Source organism: Diabrotica virgifera, chromosome 2, assembly GCF_917563875.1.
Source record: "Diabrotica virgifera virgifera chromosome 2, PGI_DIABVI_V3a".
NCBI classification, from domain to species: Eukaryota; Metazoa; Arthropoda; class Insecta; order Coleoptera; family Chrysomelidae; genus Diabrotica; species Diabrotica virgifera.
In genome coordinates this window covers 208,096,392-208,111,070 of record NC_065444.1, presented here as the reverse complement: position 1 = coordinate 208,111,070, position 14,679 = coordinate 208,096,392, and the positions used below count along the sequence as shown (strand labels likewise).

At 35.7% G+C, this 14,679-nt stretch overlaps 1 protein-coding gene across 3 annotated transcripts in view; it reads left to right on the top strand.

Annotated features, from left to right (window-relative positions):
- Positions 1 to 14,679, top strand: part of LOC126879789 (kinesin-like protein Klp98A) — a 193,770-nt gene that overhangs the window by 114,029 nt on the left and 65,062 nt on the right. For all 3 annotated transcript variants that reach the window (XM_050643048.1, XM_050643051.1, XM_050643049.1), the window contains exons 14-15: positions 5,056 to 5,172; positions 7,666 to 7,892. In XM_050643048.1, coding sequence (XP_050499005.1) covers positions 5,056 to 5,172; positions 7,666 to 7,892 — 344 coding nt within the window. The remainder of the gene's footprint in view (positions 1 to 5,055; positions 5,173 to 7,665; positions 7,893 to 14,679) is intronic.

Genomic DNA, 14,679 nt, shown 5'->3' with positions numbered 1-14,679 from the left:
CAATTTTAGACAAATAGCTCCCTACTCCCCAACCTATCAATTAGAGACTTAAAATGCACACACATCGTAAAATAAATCACTTGAGAAAGGCACTCTGCCGAAACAGCTGTAGTCACATAGTTTAAAAATAAATTTTGCGGAAGTAACGAAAACAAAAGTTTTCAGTGCTTTATTGTTAGATTTGGTACATATTTATTTAAATAGGTAAATTTGTATATTTTAGCATAAAGTATCAATGAAAAAATAATGTTTCAACAGAAAGGACTGAAAAATGTCATTATGCGGCATTATAACAAGTAATTTTGATGTTTTCGATCTTTTAGTATAGAAAACGTTAAAACGCAATTTTTTACATTGTCTTCAATTCCCAAAATACATATCCTTCGATCTTCGATTTGGCTGAAAATTTGCCTACAGACAGCAAAAATACATGACTTTAAGTGGTTAAAGCGTTTTAGTTTTTTACGATAAAAAAGTTACATGCAATAATATTAGAGTCAAAAATATAGACGTCTGTAAGTACCGGGTGTCCCAATAAGAATGGCTCTCGGCCATATCTCAGGAACCGTTCATAGTACAGCTTTGAGAAAAAAATATTTATAACAAAAGTTGCCTCGGGAAAAGCCTGGAAATTATTTTCATAATTGTAGGTCCACCGCTAGAGGGCATAATTGAATACCAAAAATTAAAAAATCAAAATTTTACAAAATTTACCTAATGAAAGGGCTCTGGAAATCCAATCATCGTATTCTTCATAAAATTCTGCGCATATTTGATTTCACAAGTTTAAGTATATCTTTGCAAATAAGAGGTGGGGGTGAGTGGGAACCTTCTTATGAAAAAATTGCTTTAAGTCCGGTTCTGCTAGAACGAATTTTGCATGCTTGGTATTGTTGAAAACGGCTCTTTTTCGGAAATTTAAGAGACTTATTCTCGAAATAGCCTAATGCCAGCTAGTAGGCGTCATTTAATTATTTTCGGAAATCTAGTTTTCTTTGGAGAATATTAAATACAAGTATGCATTTTTAATCCTATGTTTCAAAATTAGACCAAATTAGCAACATAATACCGAAAACCGCATGTCTATACCTTTTTTATCTTTTAGAAACTTGTATATCTTAAGAAACGTGTAAATTTTAAACAACTGTAATGTCATCAGTAAACGAAGTTAAGGAAAAGTAGTGTGCTATGGAAAAAACAAAGAAACATTTTCCAGATGTAAACGTATGTAATTAATTAAAACAACAATAAGACAAACAACACTATAAAATATAACAACGAAATAAAAGGAACTACTTACTTAGTGACGACCTAAATGTTCAAATGTTTGCTCATCATTTTCGATGCAATAATTTACTCTTTCAAGAGTAGATTGAACATCAGTCTCAATTTCTGCTTTCGCAATGCTTTGAACGGCGTTTCGTATTCTCTAGATTCTAGATCATGTTTTCTCGCGTAGTGGGCCTAGCGGCAAAAACCAGGTCTTTAATCCGTCCCCATAAATAAAAGTCTAAAACAGTTAAATCTGTTGCTATTCAATCTACTCTTGAAAGAGTAAATGCTTGCATCGAAAATGATGGGCAACAGTTTGAACATTTAGGCAGTCACTAAGACTAAGTAAGTAGTTGCTTTTATTTCTTTGTTATATTTTATAGTGTTGTTTGTCGTATTATTGTTTTAATTAATTACATACGTTTACATCTGGAAAATGTTTATTTGTTTTTTCCATAGCACACTACTTTTCCTTAATCTCGTTTACCGGTGACAGTAACAGTTATGTTTAAAATTTACACATTTCTTAAGATATCTCGAGATAGAAAAAAGGTATCGACATGCGGTTTTTGGTATTATGTTGCTAATGTGGTCTAATTTTGTAACACAGGATTAAAAATGCATAGTTGTATTTAATATTTTCCAAAGAAAACTAGATTTCTGAAAATAATTAAATAACGCCTCCTAGCTTGCATATTACTTATAAGGCTATTTCGAAAATAAGACTCTTACATCTATGAATAAGAGCTGTTTTCAACAAGACCAAGTATGCAAAATTCGATTTAGCAGAACCGGACTTACAGCCATTTTTTCATAAGAAGGTTCCCACTCACCCCCACCTCTTATTTGCAAAGGTAGACTTAAACTTGTGAAATCAAATATGCGCAGAATTTTATGAAGAATACGATGATTGGATTTCCAGTGCCCTTTCATTAGGTAAATTTTGTAAAATTTTGATTTTTTAATTTTTGATATTCAATTACGCCCTCTAGCGGTGGACTGTAATAATTTCCAGGCTTTTCCCGAGGCAACTTTTGTTATAAATATTTTGTTCTCAAAACTGTACTATAAACGGTTCCTGAGATATGGCCGAGAGCCATTCTTATTGGGACACCCGGTACAATTAACTCAGAAAATATCGACGGTACGAAAAAAATTGTTTAAAAAGAAATTGTTATAATAATAATTGTAAATGCGATTTATTTGAAACAATTTCAGTTCCTACCATTTTTGTCGAAAAGTTTAAAATGGCGGACATATTGAACAAAAACAATTGCTATTGGTAGGGGAGCAAAGTATGCTAAATGTGCAGTCACTCGAGCGCTTTGGGGACCTATTGGGTTGTGACGAGTAGGTCATAAAACCAAAAAAAGTTAAGTAAAGTTTTCCATTTTAGTGGGCGCTTGCCATTTTTTAATTTAATTTTCCATTTCCAACAATCGTTTTTTCCGATTATAACGCCATCTATCCATAATTCGAAAAAATGTTTCGAATAAAAGTTATTTATTTTTACGTAAGGAATCCAAATCTGCAATAAAAAATGAGGGCTCCTATTTAAGATTTTAAAGTAACCCCCCACCCCACATCCATGGGGGGTCGTGTTTGATGCCATTCGATAGATTTTTCAAAAATATTGAATAAGTGTATTTTACAGTTTTTCGATCTGATGTTCATTTCGCGAAATATCGCGGGATTCGTATTTAAAATATTAAATTTACCCCCACCCCTCTCCGTAGAAAGTCGTGTTTGGTATCACTCGATAGATTTTTAAAAAATATTGGGCACATATTTTTTAGTTTTTCGATCTGTCATTCATTTCGCGAAATATTCGCTTTTTTCTTGTGAAACTTTGAGACTCACCCATTTCCTTACGCCCGGCTTAAATCGTCAGATTTTTGAAATATACACTCTTTTGCATGTACTTAACTTACCTTATCTTAATCTGACAATTTCGAGTTTTTTTAAGGATACATTTTTTTTTTCGGGCCCCCCTTAACGAACTCCCCTGTGTTAAGAGCCAATATATGGTAGAGGTACATCTGCAGGGTACCAGGTTTCTCCCCATATACTAATCTGACGCGCTCGAGTAACTGCAAAAATCCCCGCTTGGGCTCCCCTACCATATAAAACTTTGATCGAAAACTTCAAAATAGCTTGGTTATAATGCCGTATAATGGCATCTTTGAGTCCATTCTGTTAGATATACCAAAATTTTAGGAGCTATCGAAACAACTGGGAAGGAGACATAAATAAACTTGGGATTAAAGTATGGAGGGTAGTTGACAGGGAGACAGAATTCTTGTAAAGAGTAAATATTGTAATTCTAACGGTGATTATGAAAAAAAGCTCCTTCATGTAAATGTTACATATTTTCCATATCCCCTTCCCAAAAATCGAGACTTTTTAAAAACTTTTTAGGGTGTCCCAAAAGTAGCGAGGCGGTCGAATATCTCGCGAAATATACATTGCATCAAAAAACTGAAAAATACGTTTTCAATATTTTGCAAAAATCTATCAAATGACACCAAACACGACATCCCCTCCACACCCTGGAGGTGGGGTGGGTCACTTTAAAAACTTAAATAGGAACCCACATTTTTTATTGCAGATTGGGATTGCTTATGCAAAAATAAGTAACTTTTACTCGAGACATTTTTTCGAATTGTGGATAAATGGCGCCATAGTCGGAAAAAACGATTTATCCTGATACACTAAGTAAATTATAGAAACGGTCTAATATCTCGAGAAATACATTTCCAAATGAAGAACCAAACAACACGTGTTTAATATTTTTCAAAAACCTATCGAATATAACTAAACACGACCCCCCCCCCCCCACTCCATCTAATGGAGGTGGGGTGAGGGTAACTTTAAAATCTTAAATATAAATCCCCATTTTTAATGCAGATTTGAATATCTCATAAAAAAGTAAGTAATATTTATTCGAGACATTTTTTAGATTTGTTGATAGGTGGCGCTAATAAATCGTATTTTTCCAATTACAGCGCCATCTATCAACAATTCTGAAAAATGTCTCGAATAAATATTCTTTACTTTTTCCTGAGGAATCCGAATCTGCAATAAAAAACGGCGGTTCCTATTTAAGATTTTGAAGTTACCCCCACCCCACCCACATCGGATGGAGTGGAGGGGTCGCGTTTAGTGTTATTCGATAAGTTATTGGAAAATATTACAGTGTTGTTTGGTTTTTCGTTTGGAAGTGTATTTCTCGAGATATTAGACCGTTTCTATAATTTACTTAGTGTATCAGAATAAATCGTTTTTTCCGATTATTGCGCCATCTATCCACAATTCGAAAAAATGTATCGAATAAAAGTTACTTATTTTCACTTAAGGAATCCAAATCTGCAATAAAAATGGGATCTTCTAAATGAGAAATAAGCCACAATTTTACTAAAAAAATGATTTTATTAACGTTTCGACGTCCACATCGAATGTCGTTGTCAAAATACAAAATATACATTAATATTTTGTATTTTGACAACGACATCCGATGTGGACGTCGAAACGTTAATAAAGTCATTTTTTTAGTTAAATTATGGCTTATTTCCCATTTAGAATAGTTGATTACAAAATACCACAAGGAAATAGCTTCAGAACAACATAAAAATGGGGATTCCTATTTAAGATTTGAAAGTTACCCCCCACCCCACCTCCAGGGGATGGAGTGGGGGGCGTGTTTGGTATCATTCAATAGATTCTTGAAAAATATTGAACACGTATTTTTTAATTTATCCTGTATAAACATTTTATTGTTTTTAGGATCTGGTTACAAAATCAAAACAGGTTACTTTACTACCTCAAGAAAATGACCAACTTGTAGAAATATTCAATAGTGTTTCGGGATCTTCTATTATTAAAGATATCGTTGACAAACACGTAAGTCAGTTTTTTGTTTATTAATTTTTAATCGTTATATACTTTTTCATGTACAGGGTGTCCCAAATTGGTATGTTTTGCAGTGTATACCGAAAACTAGAGGAGATAGAAAAAAAGTAGTTAAGATGTCATCACTTCTTTTTTCGTTAAAGTGACGATTGCCCAATCAAATCATCAATAGCTCCTCACATTATCGAGATACTGGGCGATTATTGAAAAATGTCGAAAACGACAGGGTTACAGATCTTCTTTATTAAGAAAAATTTTAAAAAACTTTATAGGAACTTTTGATAGATATATTATGGACGGATTCAGTGGCGTAAAAAAACTTTTTTATGGGGTCTCGTTAAGGAAATATAAACCATACTTATGTTTTTTTAAATGGGACACCCTGTATATTTTGAAATTTTTCGTTTACCTTTTTAGTTCTCTTTCATCTGATATGACATATTATTATCATATATCTATTTTCAGTTGTTCGAGCTACCGTGCAAATAAATTGTTTATAGTTGACGTCAGGTTAAAGGCACTTAAAAATAAAACACTCGGTAACGTATTTTAACATTTTAATATTAGGGTACCAATCCTTGACATTTTTATTTAGCAAAAATAAAATCAATCAACTTAAAAAATAGGAATAACGAATTTACCAACAACAAAAAACTACTAAACTACAAGCATTAATTTTACAAAACTAATAACATTAACATATACCAACAAACAACAATAATAAACAACGTAACAACTATAATTAATTTTACAAAAATATGAAAATTATAATAAATGTTAAAAATACTTCCCGTTTTGTTGTAATAATAATTGACACGATATTGATATCCTAACGATTATTTGAGAAGGGTATATAAAATTGCAGAATGGTAAGAGAGCAATGTAATGAAAATCCAAATTTTTATTTAAAGGTAATATTATTTAGCGATAAAGCTCGCATATCCAGTGCAGGAATATTTAACCGACACAATGAACAATATTGGAATGACTCAAATTCCCACTTAGTTCAAGGGACCAGGAGGCAAGGCAGATTCGGTTTTAACGTTAGTTGTTTTGTCAAGCATAATAAATTAGTTTATCACGTATTTGACGATAAACTATCATCTTGGAAACTAATTTAAATAACATTTCTGATGATTAATATTTAAACATATTTATCATCTTAGAAACTAATTTAAATAACATTTCTGATGAGTAATATTTGGCTGATCAGAATACATTTTGGTTCCGACAAGATGGAGCACCTGCCCATAATGCAGAATTCATTGGAAATTATTTAAATGAAAAATTTCATAATCGGTGGATTGGAACTTATGGTCTTGTTAGGTGGCCCCCTCGTTCCCCAGAACTAAATCCTCCTGATTTTTTTATTTGAGGATTTTAAAAAACAAAATTTATAAAACTGAATTTAATACAAAGGAAGAATTATTGCAAAGCATTCATCAAGCATTTAGAAAAATAAAACCAGTGCATAATATGCACTGCATATACTCAATTGTGTAAGATCTGTAAGAAAAAGGTGTCAATTATTATTACAACAAAACGGGGAGTATTTTGAACATTTATTATAATTTTCATATTTTTGTAAAATTAATTATAGTTGTTACGTTGTTTATTATTGTTGTTTGTTGGTTTATGTTAATGTTATTATTTTTGTAAAATTAATTCTTGTAGTTAATTAGTTTTTCGTTGTTGGTAAATTCGTTATTCCTATTTTTTAAGTTGATTGATTTTATTTTTGCTAAATAAAAATGTCAAGAATTGGTACCCTAGTATTAAAATGTTAAAATACGTTACCGAGTGTTTTATTTTTAAGTGCCTTTAACCTGATGTTAACTATAAACAACTTATTTGCACGGTAGCTCCAACAACGGAAAATAGATGTATGATATGTCATATCAGATGAAAGAGAATTAAAAAGGTAAACGAAAAATGTCAAAATATACAGGGTGTCCCATTTAAAAAAACATAAGTATGGTTTAATTTCCTTAGCGAGACCCCCTAAAAAAGTTTTTTGTACGCCACTGAATCCGTCCATAATATATCTATCAAAAGTTCCTATAAAGTTTTTTTAAAATTTTTCTTAATATAGAAGATCTGCAACCCTGTCGTTTTCGACATTTTTCAATAATCGCCCAGTATCTCGATAATGTATGGAGCTATTGATGATTTGATTGGACAATCGTTACTTTAACGAAAAAAGAAGTCATGACATCCTAACTACTTTTTTTCTATCTCCTCTAGTTTTCGGTATACACCGCAAAACATACCAATTTGGGACACCCTGTACATTAAAAAAGTTTTTTAGTAGTATAGGAAAGATATCCTGTATTTACATCCATTATTTGTTTTTATTCTTTTTTAAATTTAAAAAGTAGGCTTATTTCATCTATCCTCAATGAATTCTAGGAATTTTATCTCCATGATAAGCGAATCGACTGTATTGATGTATGCGTTTGTTTAAATAAGGTGTTAATATTTTAGCGGAAAGAATTGGCAGAACTTCAAGCTGAACTAAATAGACGGGTAAAGACTTTATGCGAACGACAAAAAAGTGTACAATTATTGGATAAAAAAATTGTCGATCTAGTTGATGAACAAAAGTCTTTGTCGAAGGATGAAAACAAAACCGAAGAATTGGAAAATTTGAAACAAGAATTATGTAAAAGAACCGAAGAGGAATTAAAAAAGATAGAAGAAAAGAAACAAGGGTAATTTTTATAATGTATACTTGAAACATATAAGCATATTCTTTTCACTCTATTTCCCATATGAAATTTTTAACACTGTTATCCAGCACTTTCTCTCTTTAGTCCGTATCTATCTTTTCTTTTCTTCTTTTAGGAATAGACTTCGTAGTATAGCCATTTTGGACATCTTTTTATTTATCCATTATATAGACGTCTCCTAACCGTCTTCATTGTTTTTCTAATCCATGCTTCTGTCAATCTTTCTGCTTTATAAATAATTTGCATTTCCATTCTAGGCCAATAAATGACCGTTTTGGAGTGTAATTTCCAGGGGCAACTCCGAATTGCATGAAAATTTGGATTTAGGTTCTACTTACCCTCCACTTCAAAGTTGAATTTGTGCCGTTGGTTGCTTTTACTTGGGAGTGACATTTACCCCTTCTCGGGGGGTGAAAAACGCGTGTTTAAAATAAGGCCGGAAATGGATAAATTGACTTATTTTAAGCACCTTTTGTTCTATAAAGTTTTTTACGTAAGTCAATACTGTAGCGTGACTAGTGTAATTACTTCTAATTACAATAAAACCAGCGGTTCGTAATTTATATACGACTTTATTTTTTATTTATACAAGTTTACTTTACAAACTTTAGCTTAAGACTAACTCTATTTACAAATATGTCCTATTTATATATGCGATACAGATATTCCAGAAATATCTATATATCTCCAGCTATGTCCATGTGACTCGACCGCTTGCAGTGTCATCGGCGCTGCATCGGCGTATCTCGAAACATCGATAGTGTTCTGTCTGTGCGGAGACGGGAGCTGGTATACGAGGGTAGGTCAATAATTATTTTGTTACACTGCTCCCCTCTTAAGATCTGAGCGTCCCGATCAGCAACTCTAGATGGCCCAGGATGGCGGAATCTACAGGATTCTCCAGCTCTGCATACACCCCTAGAAAAGAAGTAACAGTCTACTGTCTTTGAAGGGTATGACATCTTTGGGTTCATGCAACACACAGTAATCCGTACGCCAGTTTCTCTGAAGATCACTTCCAGCATGCTTCTCACAATCTTCCAATCCAGATTTTCTACTGCATGGCCAATTTTTGGTAAAGCCAAATCTTTGATGTCATAATTACAGACCATTTTCTTCAAATTAGTTAGAGCACGCCATATGTTCTCGTAGCTTGGCGTGTCCGTATAAGACTTCCTGGTCACTATATACAGCAAAGATCGAGGACCATCTTCCAATCGCAATACTCTTCCAATTTTAGGTTGTTGATTCCTTAACTCGTCCAGGCGGCCGAACTTTCTATTGAATACGGACGAGATTCCTTTAGTCATCTCGAGGTCTTGGGCAACACAGTGGGCTAGAGAGACGTTTTCTGGAACACCAAACAGATCTTGCTGAACTTCTGTGGTCACGCCGAATCTAGCACTCTTTCTCGCTGCGTAATTTGACATAAATTGATTAAAACTTGGCTGTGCGACATCTTTCATCTCCTGTTGGAGGACTCGTGCTTCTTCTGTTTCATTTGAGCCAGCATATGGTGCAAGACGATTTATGTGAATAACTTTTGGTTTACCGTTTGGCAACTTCTTAATTCTATATATTACGTCATTTATTTTCTTCTTAACTTCATATGGACCTTCCCATTGTCTTTGCAGTTTAGGACATAAGCCTCGACGACGTTGCGGATTATAAAGCCAGACAAGATCACCTACTTCGAAGCTTTCATTCTTGCATCGAGAATCATATTGATCTTTCATTCTGTCACTGGCTATCTGGATGTGTTGTCGGGCAAGTTCATGAATGTTGTTCATTCGTAATTTCAGGCGGTCAACGTAGTCTTCGCCTGCAACATGTTCCTCGGAAGGTCCGCAGCCAAACTCTAGGTCGCAGGGCAACCGAACTTCACGACCCAACATCAGGCAGGTTGGTGTTTGACCTGTAGTTTCATTTACGGCCGAGCGGTAGGCCATCAGGAATAAATGAATGTGTTGGTCCCAATCTCGCTGATGGTCAGATACAACTTTGGACAAGTGTTTACCCATCGTTCGGTTCATCCTCTCGACCATTCCATCTGATTGAGGATGCAGGGGTGTTGTTCTGGTCTTATTGGCACCAATCAATTTACAAACGTTTTGGAAAAGAGCTGACTCAAAGTTTCGCCCTTGGTCGGAGTGGATCTCCAAGGGAACACCAAATCGGCTGAAGAATTCTTTAACAAGTACCTCTGCAACGGTAGCAGCTTCTTGATTCGGTAATGCATAGGCCTCGGTCCATTTCGTAAAATAGTCCATGGCTACCAGAATGTATTTATTTCCAGCATCGGTTTCTGGAAATGGACCTGCAATGTCGATTGCTACTCTTTCCATAGGACTTCCAACATTGTACTGTCTCATGGGTGCTCTCTTTTTACCAACTGGACCATTACCGGATGCACACAGTTCACATTTCTGGCACCATCTTTTTACATCATCTTTACAGTTCACCCAATAGAACCGTTCTCGAACCTTTTGCAGAGTCTTCGTAATACCAAAGTGTCCACCTGATGTACCGTCATGCAACTGACGCAATACTTCTGACACTTTACTTTTAGGTACAATCAACTGAAGCTTAGATTCTGTACCATCATCGTTCTCAAAGGTTCTGTACAGAAGATCATCTTTTAGTATCAGGCAATTCCATTGGCTCCAGTAGGCCTTGACTTCCGGACTACATGCACTAATGTTTTGCCAACTAGGTCTCTCACCTCGACGCATCCAATCCAATACTCTTTTTATACATGGATCGTCTTCTTGGGCTTCTTGTAACTGTTGTGGCTGCCATTGCTCATTAACGACGGTGGTTCGTCTCACGGGGCAAAATCGTTCCTCTAATTTGGCACAGTGATTACAATTTGCACTGCATGGTCGTCTCGAAAGGGCATCAGCATTTGAATGAACTCTTCCGGCCCTGTGTTCTATCTCATAATCATATTCTTGAAGTCGTTCTAACCATCTTGCCATCTGGCCCTCTGGATTACGGAATTGTATGAGCCATTTTAGAGCAGCGTGATCTGTTCGAAGAAGGAACTTTCTGCCGTACAAGTATTTATGGAAATGTTCGCAAGCCTTCACTACACCCAGCAGTTCTCTTCTGGTAACGCAATAGTTTCTTTCTGGTTTCGACAGGACTTTGCTGAAATAAGCGATGACTTTTTCCTGTCCATCCTGGATTTGTGAGAGAACAGCTCCTATGGCACTGTTGCTAGCATCGGTATCCAAAACAAATTTTCCTGCCTGTCCCGGGTAGCTTAATATCGGTGCACTGATCAGAGCCCTTTGTAGTTGTTCGAAAGCTTTTTGACACTCCTCACTCCATGTATATTCTTTGCCCTCCTCCGTCAACTTTGTTAGGGGCTTGGAGATATTGGCAAATCCTTTGACAAATCGTCGGTAATATGTACATAGGCCAAGGAAACTTCTAATTTCATGTTTATCTTTTGGTACTGGCCAATCTTTAATTGCTTCAATCTTTTCAGGATCAGCTGTTACACCATTACTCGATACAATATGTCCCAAATACTTAACTTCTCGTCGAAACATGTGACATTTCTTTGGACTTAACTTCAAGTTCGCTGCCCTCAATCGTTGAAAGACTTCTATTAGATTCTTGGCATGTTCATCAAAGGACCTTCCAACCACAATTACATCATCCAAGTAAACCAGGCATGTTTTCCATGTTAGACCTCTTAAAACTGCCTCCATTAATCTTTCAAATGTGGCAGGGGCATTACATAAACCAAACGGCATAGCCGTAAACTGCCAAAGCCCTGATCCTATCGAAAATGCGGTTTTCTCCCGATCGGCTGGCTCCATGTCTACTTGCCAATATCCACTTTTTAAATCGAGTGTGGAAAACCAACGAGAACCGGAGAGAGTATCCAATGTATCGTCTATTCTGGGCAAAGGATAACTATCTTTTTTTGTTACCGCATTGAGCTGGCGGTAGTCGATACAAAAACGCGTTGAACCATCTTTCTTCTTTACCAGAACTACTGGTGATGTCCATGGACTGTTCGATGGTTCAATTACCCCTTGTTTGTCCATATCCTTGATAATCTCTTCGGCTTCATCTCTTTTCGCAAATGGAAGTCGTCTAGGCCGTTGTCTGATTGGCTGAGCGTCTCCGGTATTTATTTTATGCGTTACTATGCTTGTTTTTCCCTTATCCTTCGTGTCAATAGCAAAAACATCTTGATACTTTATCAGCATAGATGTCACTTTTTCCGTTCGTTCATGATCAAGATCTTGGCATCTTTCAATGATCATCTCAACAAGCTCCTTTGGATACTTCGCCTTCGATGATTTCTCATTGGTATTCACAGAGCAAATTGAAGCCACGGGAACACACTGCCCGATCAAAGCTCCTCTACTTAACTTGATAGCAGTTTCCCTTAAATTCATAACTCTTACAGGGATCACATCTCGAACTTTTACCAAAGTTTTCGCCGTTAGGAACTCGACATTATCCACATCTTCGACCATCCTTAAACTTCCCTCTCGGCAGTGTCCATCAAGCATGGTCATCAGAATTTTCTCACTATTACCGGGTATGGTTACGTCGCATGTAGTAAGTAAGCGGATGACATCTTCTTTGTCGTCGTGAAAGGGCAACTCTTCACCATTGATCTTGAGAACTCCATTTTGAACATCCAATATTGCCCCCACTTTCCTTAGTACGTCCATCCCATGGACGTATAAATAAAGATGGACTAGGCATGCTCTACTCTCTTCTCGCTTAAATTTGAAGCCGAACAGTTTATAGACGCGGAGAAAGAGACGAGGCGATAGACTGTGACACTTCCCTCTTTGTCAGTGGCGTACCTTACAATAATTGAAAGGTATTTGAAACAACTTTTTTATTTGAATAAATGATGATTATTGGTCTTGGTATAGTTTTGATAGTTTTGGTTATTTATTCTTTATTTAAGTGCACACCTACATTGGATCCGATTTTATCCGATCAGATCAGATCCGATCCGATCCGACAGGCGGTGCCTACATAGGGCTTTTCATCGACTGTCATTTGTTTGGAGCTTCTGTCATGTGTCACATAATATTAATATATCTACGCCATACGTCTTTGGTTTGTATCATTCCAGATACCAATAACGTATGACGTAGATATATTAATATTATGTGACACATGACAGAAGCTCGAAACAAATGACAATCGATGAAAAGCCCTATTGGATCCGTGTTTCTCCGATCAGATCAGATCCGATCATACCGGTTTTCCGGCGAGGGTGCCTACATTGGTTCAGTAATTTTCCGACCACCGACCACCGACAATGAGTTCCGATGAAGATGTGTTAAGGAGATGATGAATTGAATATATTTAAACATGTTAGCTTGCAACCCCCAACTTGCAACCAGTTTGAAACCAGTTTGCAACCAGTTTGCAACCAGTTTGCAACCAGTTTGCAACCAACTTGCAACCAATTTGCAACCAATTTGCAACCAACTTGCAACCAACTTGCAACCAACTTGCAACCAACTTGCAACTAAAATTGCAACTCAACTTGCAACCAATCGGAATGAAACCAAACACTTCTCGATGAGAATAGGAGAAGCTACTCCCGACGTCGGTCGATATCGGATCTGATCGGATCGGAGAAAAACGGATCCAATGTAGGTACTCCAATTTAATACTATGGGTTTATTTTTTATTCCGACGTCGGATCTGATCTGATCTGACCGGATCGGAGAAAAACGGATCTAATGTAGGCACCCCCATTTAATACTATGGGTTTATTTTCTATTCCGACGTCGGCCGACGTCGGATCTGATCTGATCGGAGAAAATCGGATCCAATGCAAGTGCGGCCTAAGCTGAATATAGATAACCACATATCCAGCTGTTGATTCTTTACTGGGAACCTGCATATTATATTTCGTCGAATCGATATATTTATAGATAGTCCATTAAAATGTTACATTTTTAAGCCCTACCTTGCATTTGTTAGAGGAGTCAATTTTATTTCTTTAATGTGTAGGGGGGATCAGTAGAAGCTTAAATTCAAGTTTTTGGAGTCGTCACCCTTGTCCCCCGGCCGCCATCTTGCAAATGGGGTGCAAAGGGGTTTCGCGCTATATCTCGTAAACTACCAACCCTACGGAAAATCTAATTTAACATAAAATGTAGCAAATTAAATTTTCTGTAATTTTTTTTCTATTACTTTTTATCGTCAAGTGACCAACAAAAAAGATATAAACAAAAATATGTAAAAAATTTTTAACAAGTTTCCTTTTGGAGGTTATAACTTTTTTTCAGTTCATTTTAAAATAAAATAACATTATAGCAATTTTGTAGAGGGTTTTTCAGCGAACAATTTCCACTATATAGTTGTTTAATTCTATTTATTTATATAGGTTTTACAGCGCTCCAACCTTGACCAGATTCTCGAATGATCATAGGGATACAATAAAAACAAAAGTTAGGCTTACTTTTCTATCTATATATATTTTTTATTCATACAATTTATTATGATTTTAACATTCCTATGCTATTGTTAATCTGTTTTTGACTTTCTACCACTATAAAACTTATAACCCTAATCATATATAGAAAAGGCCCAAGAAGTTATTTGAGGACAAATTCGCCGGTTTAGAAGAAGAATGACGCAACCGCAAAATGCAAAATTATTAAGAAGAGCAAAAAACGATTTTTGATATCAAAATCATAAAGTATGATCAAAATTAGCCATTCACCACACCGTGGTCAGGGTCTCGAGATATAAGCGTTTTTTGGAGTGT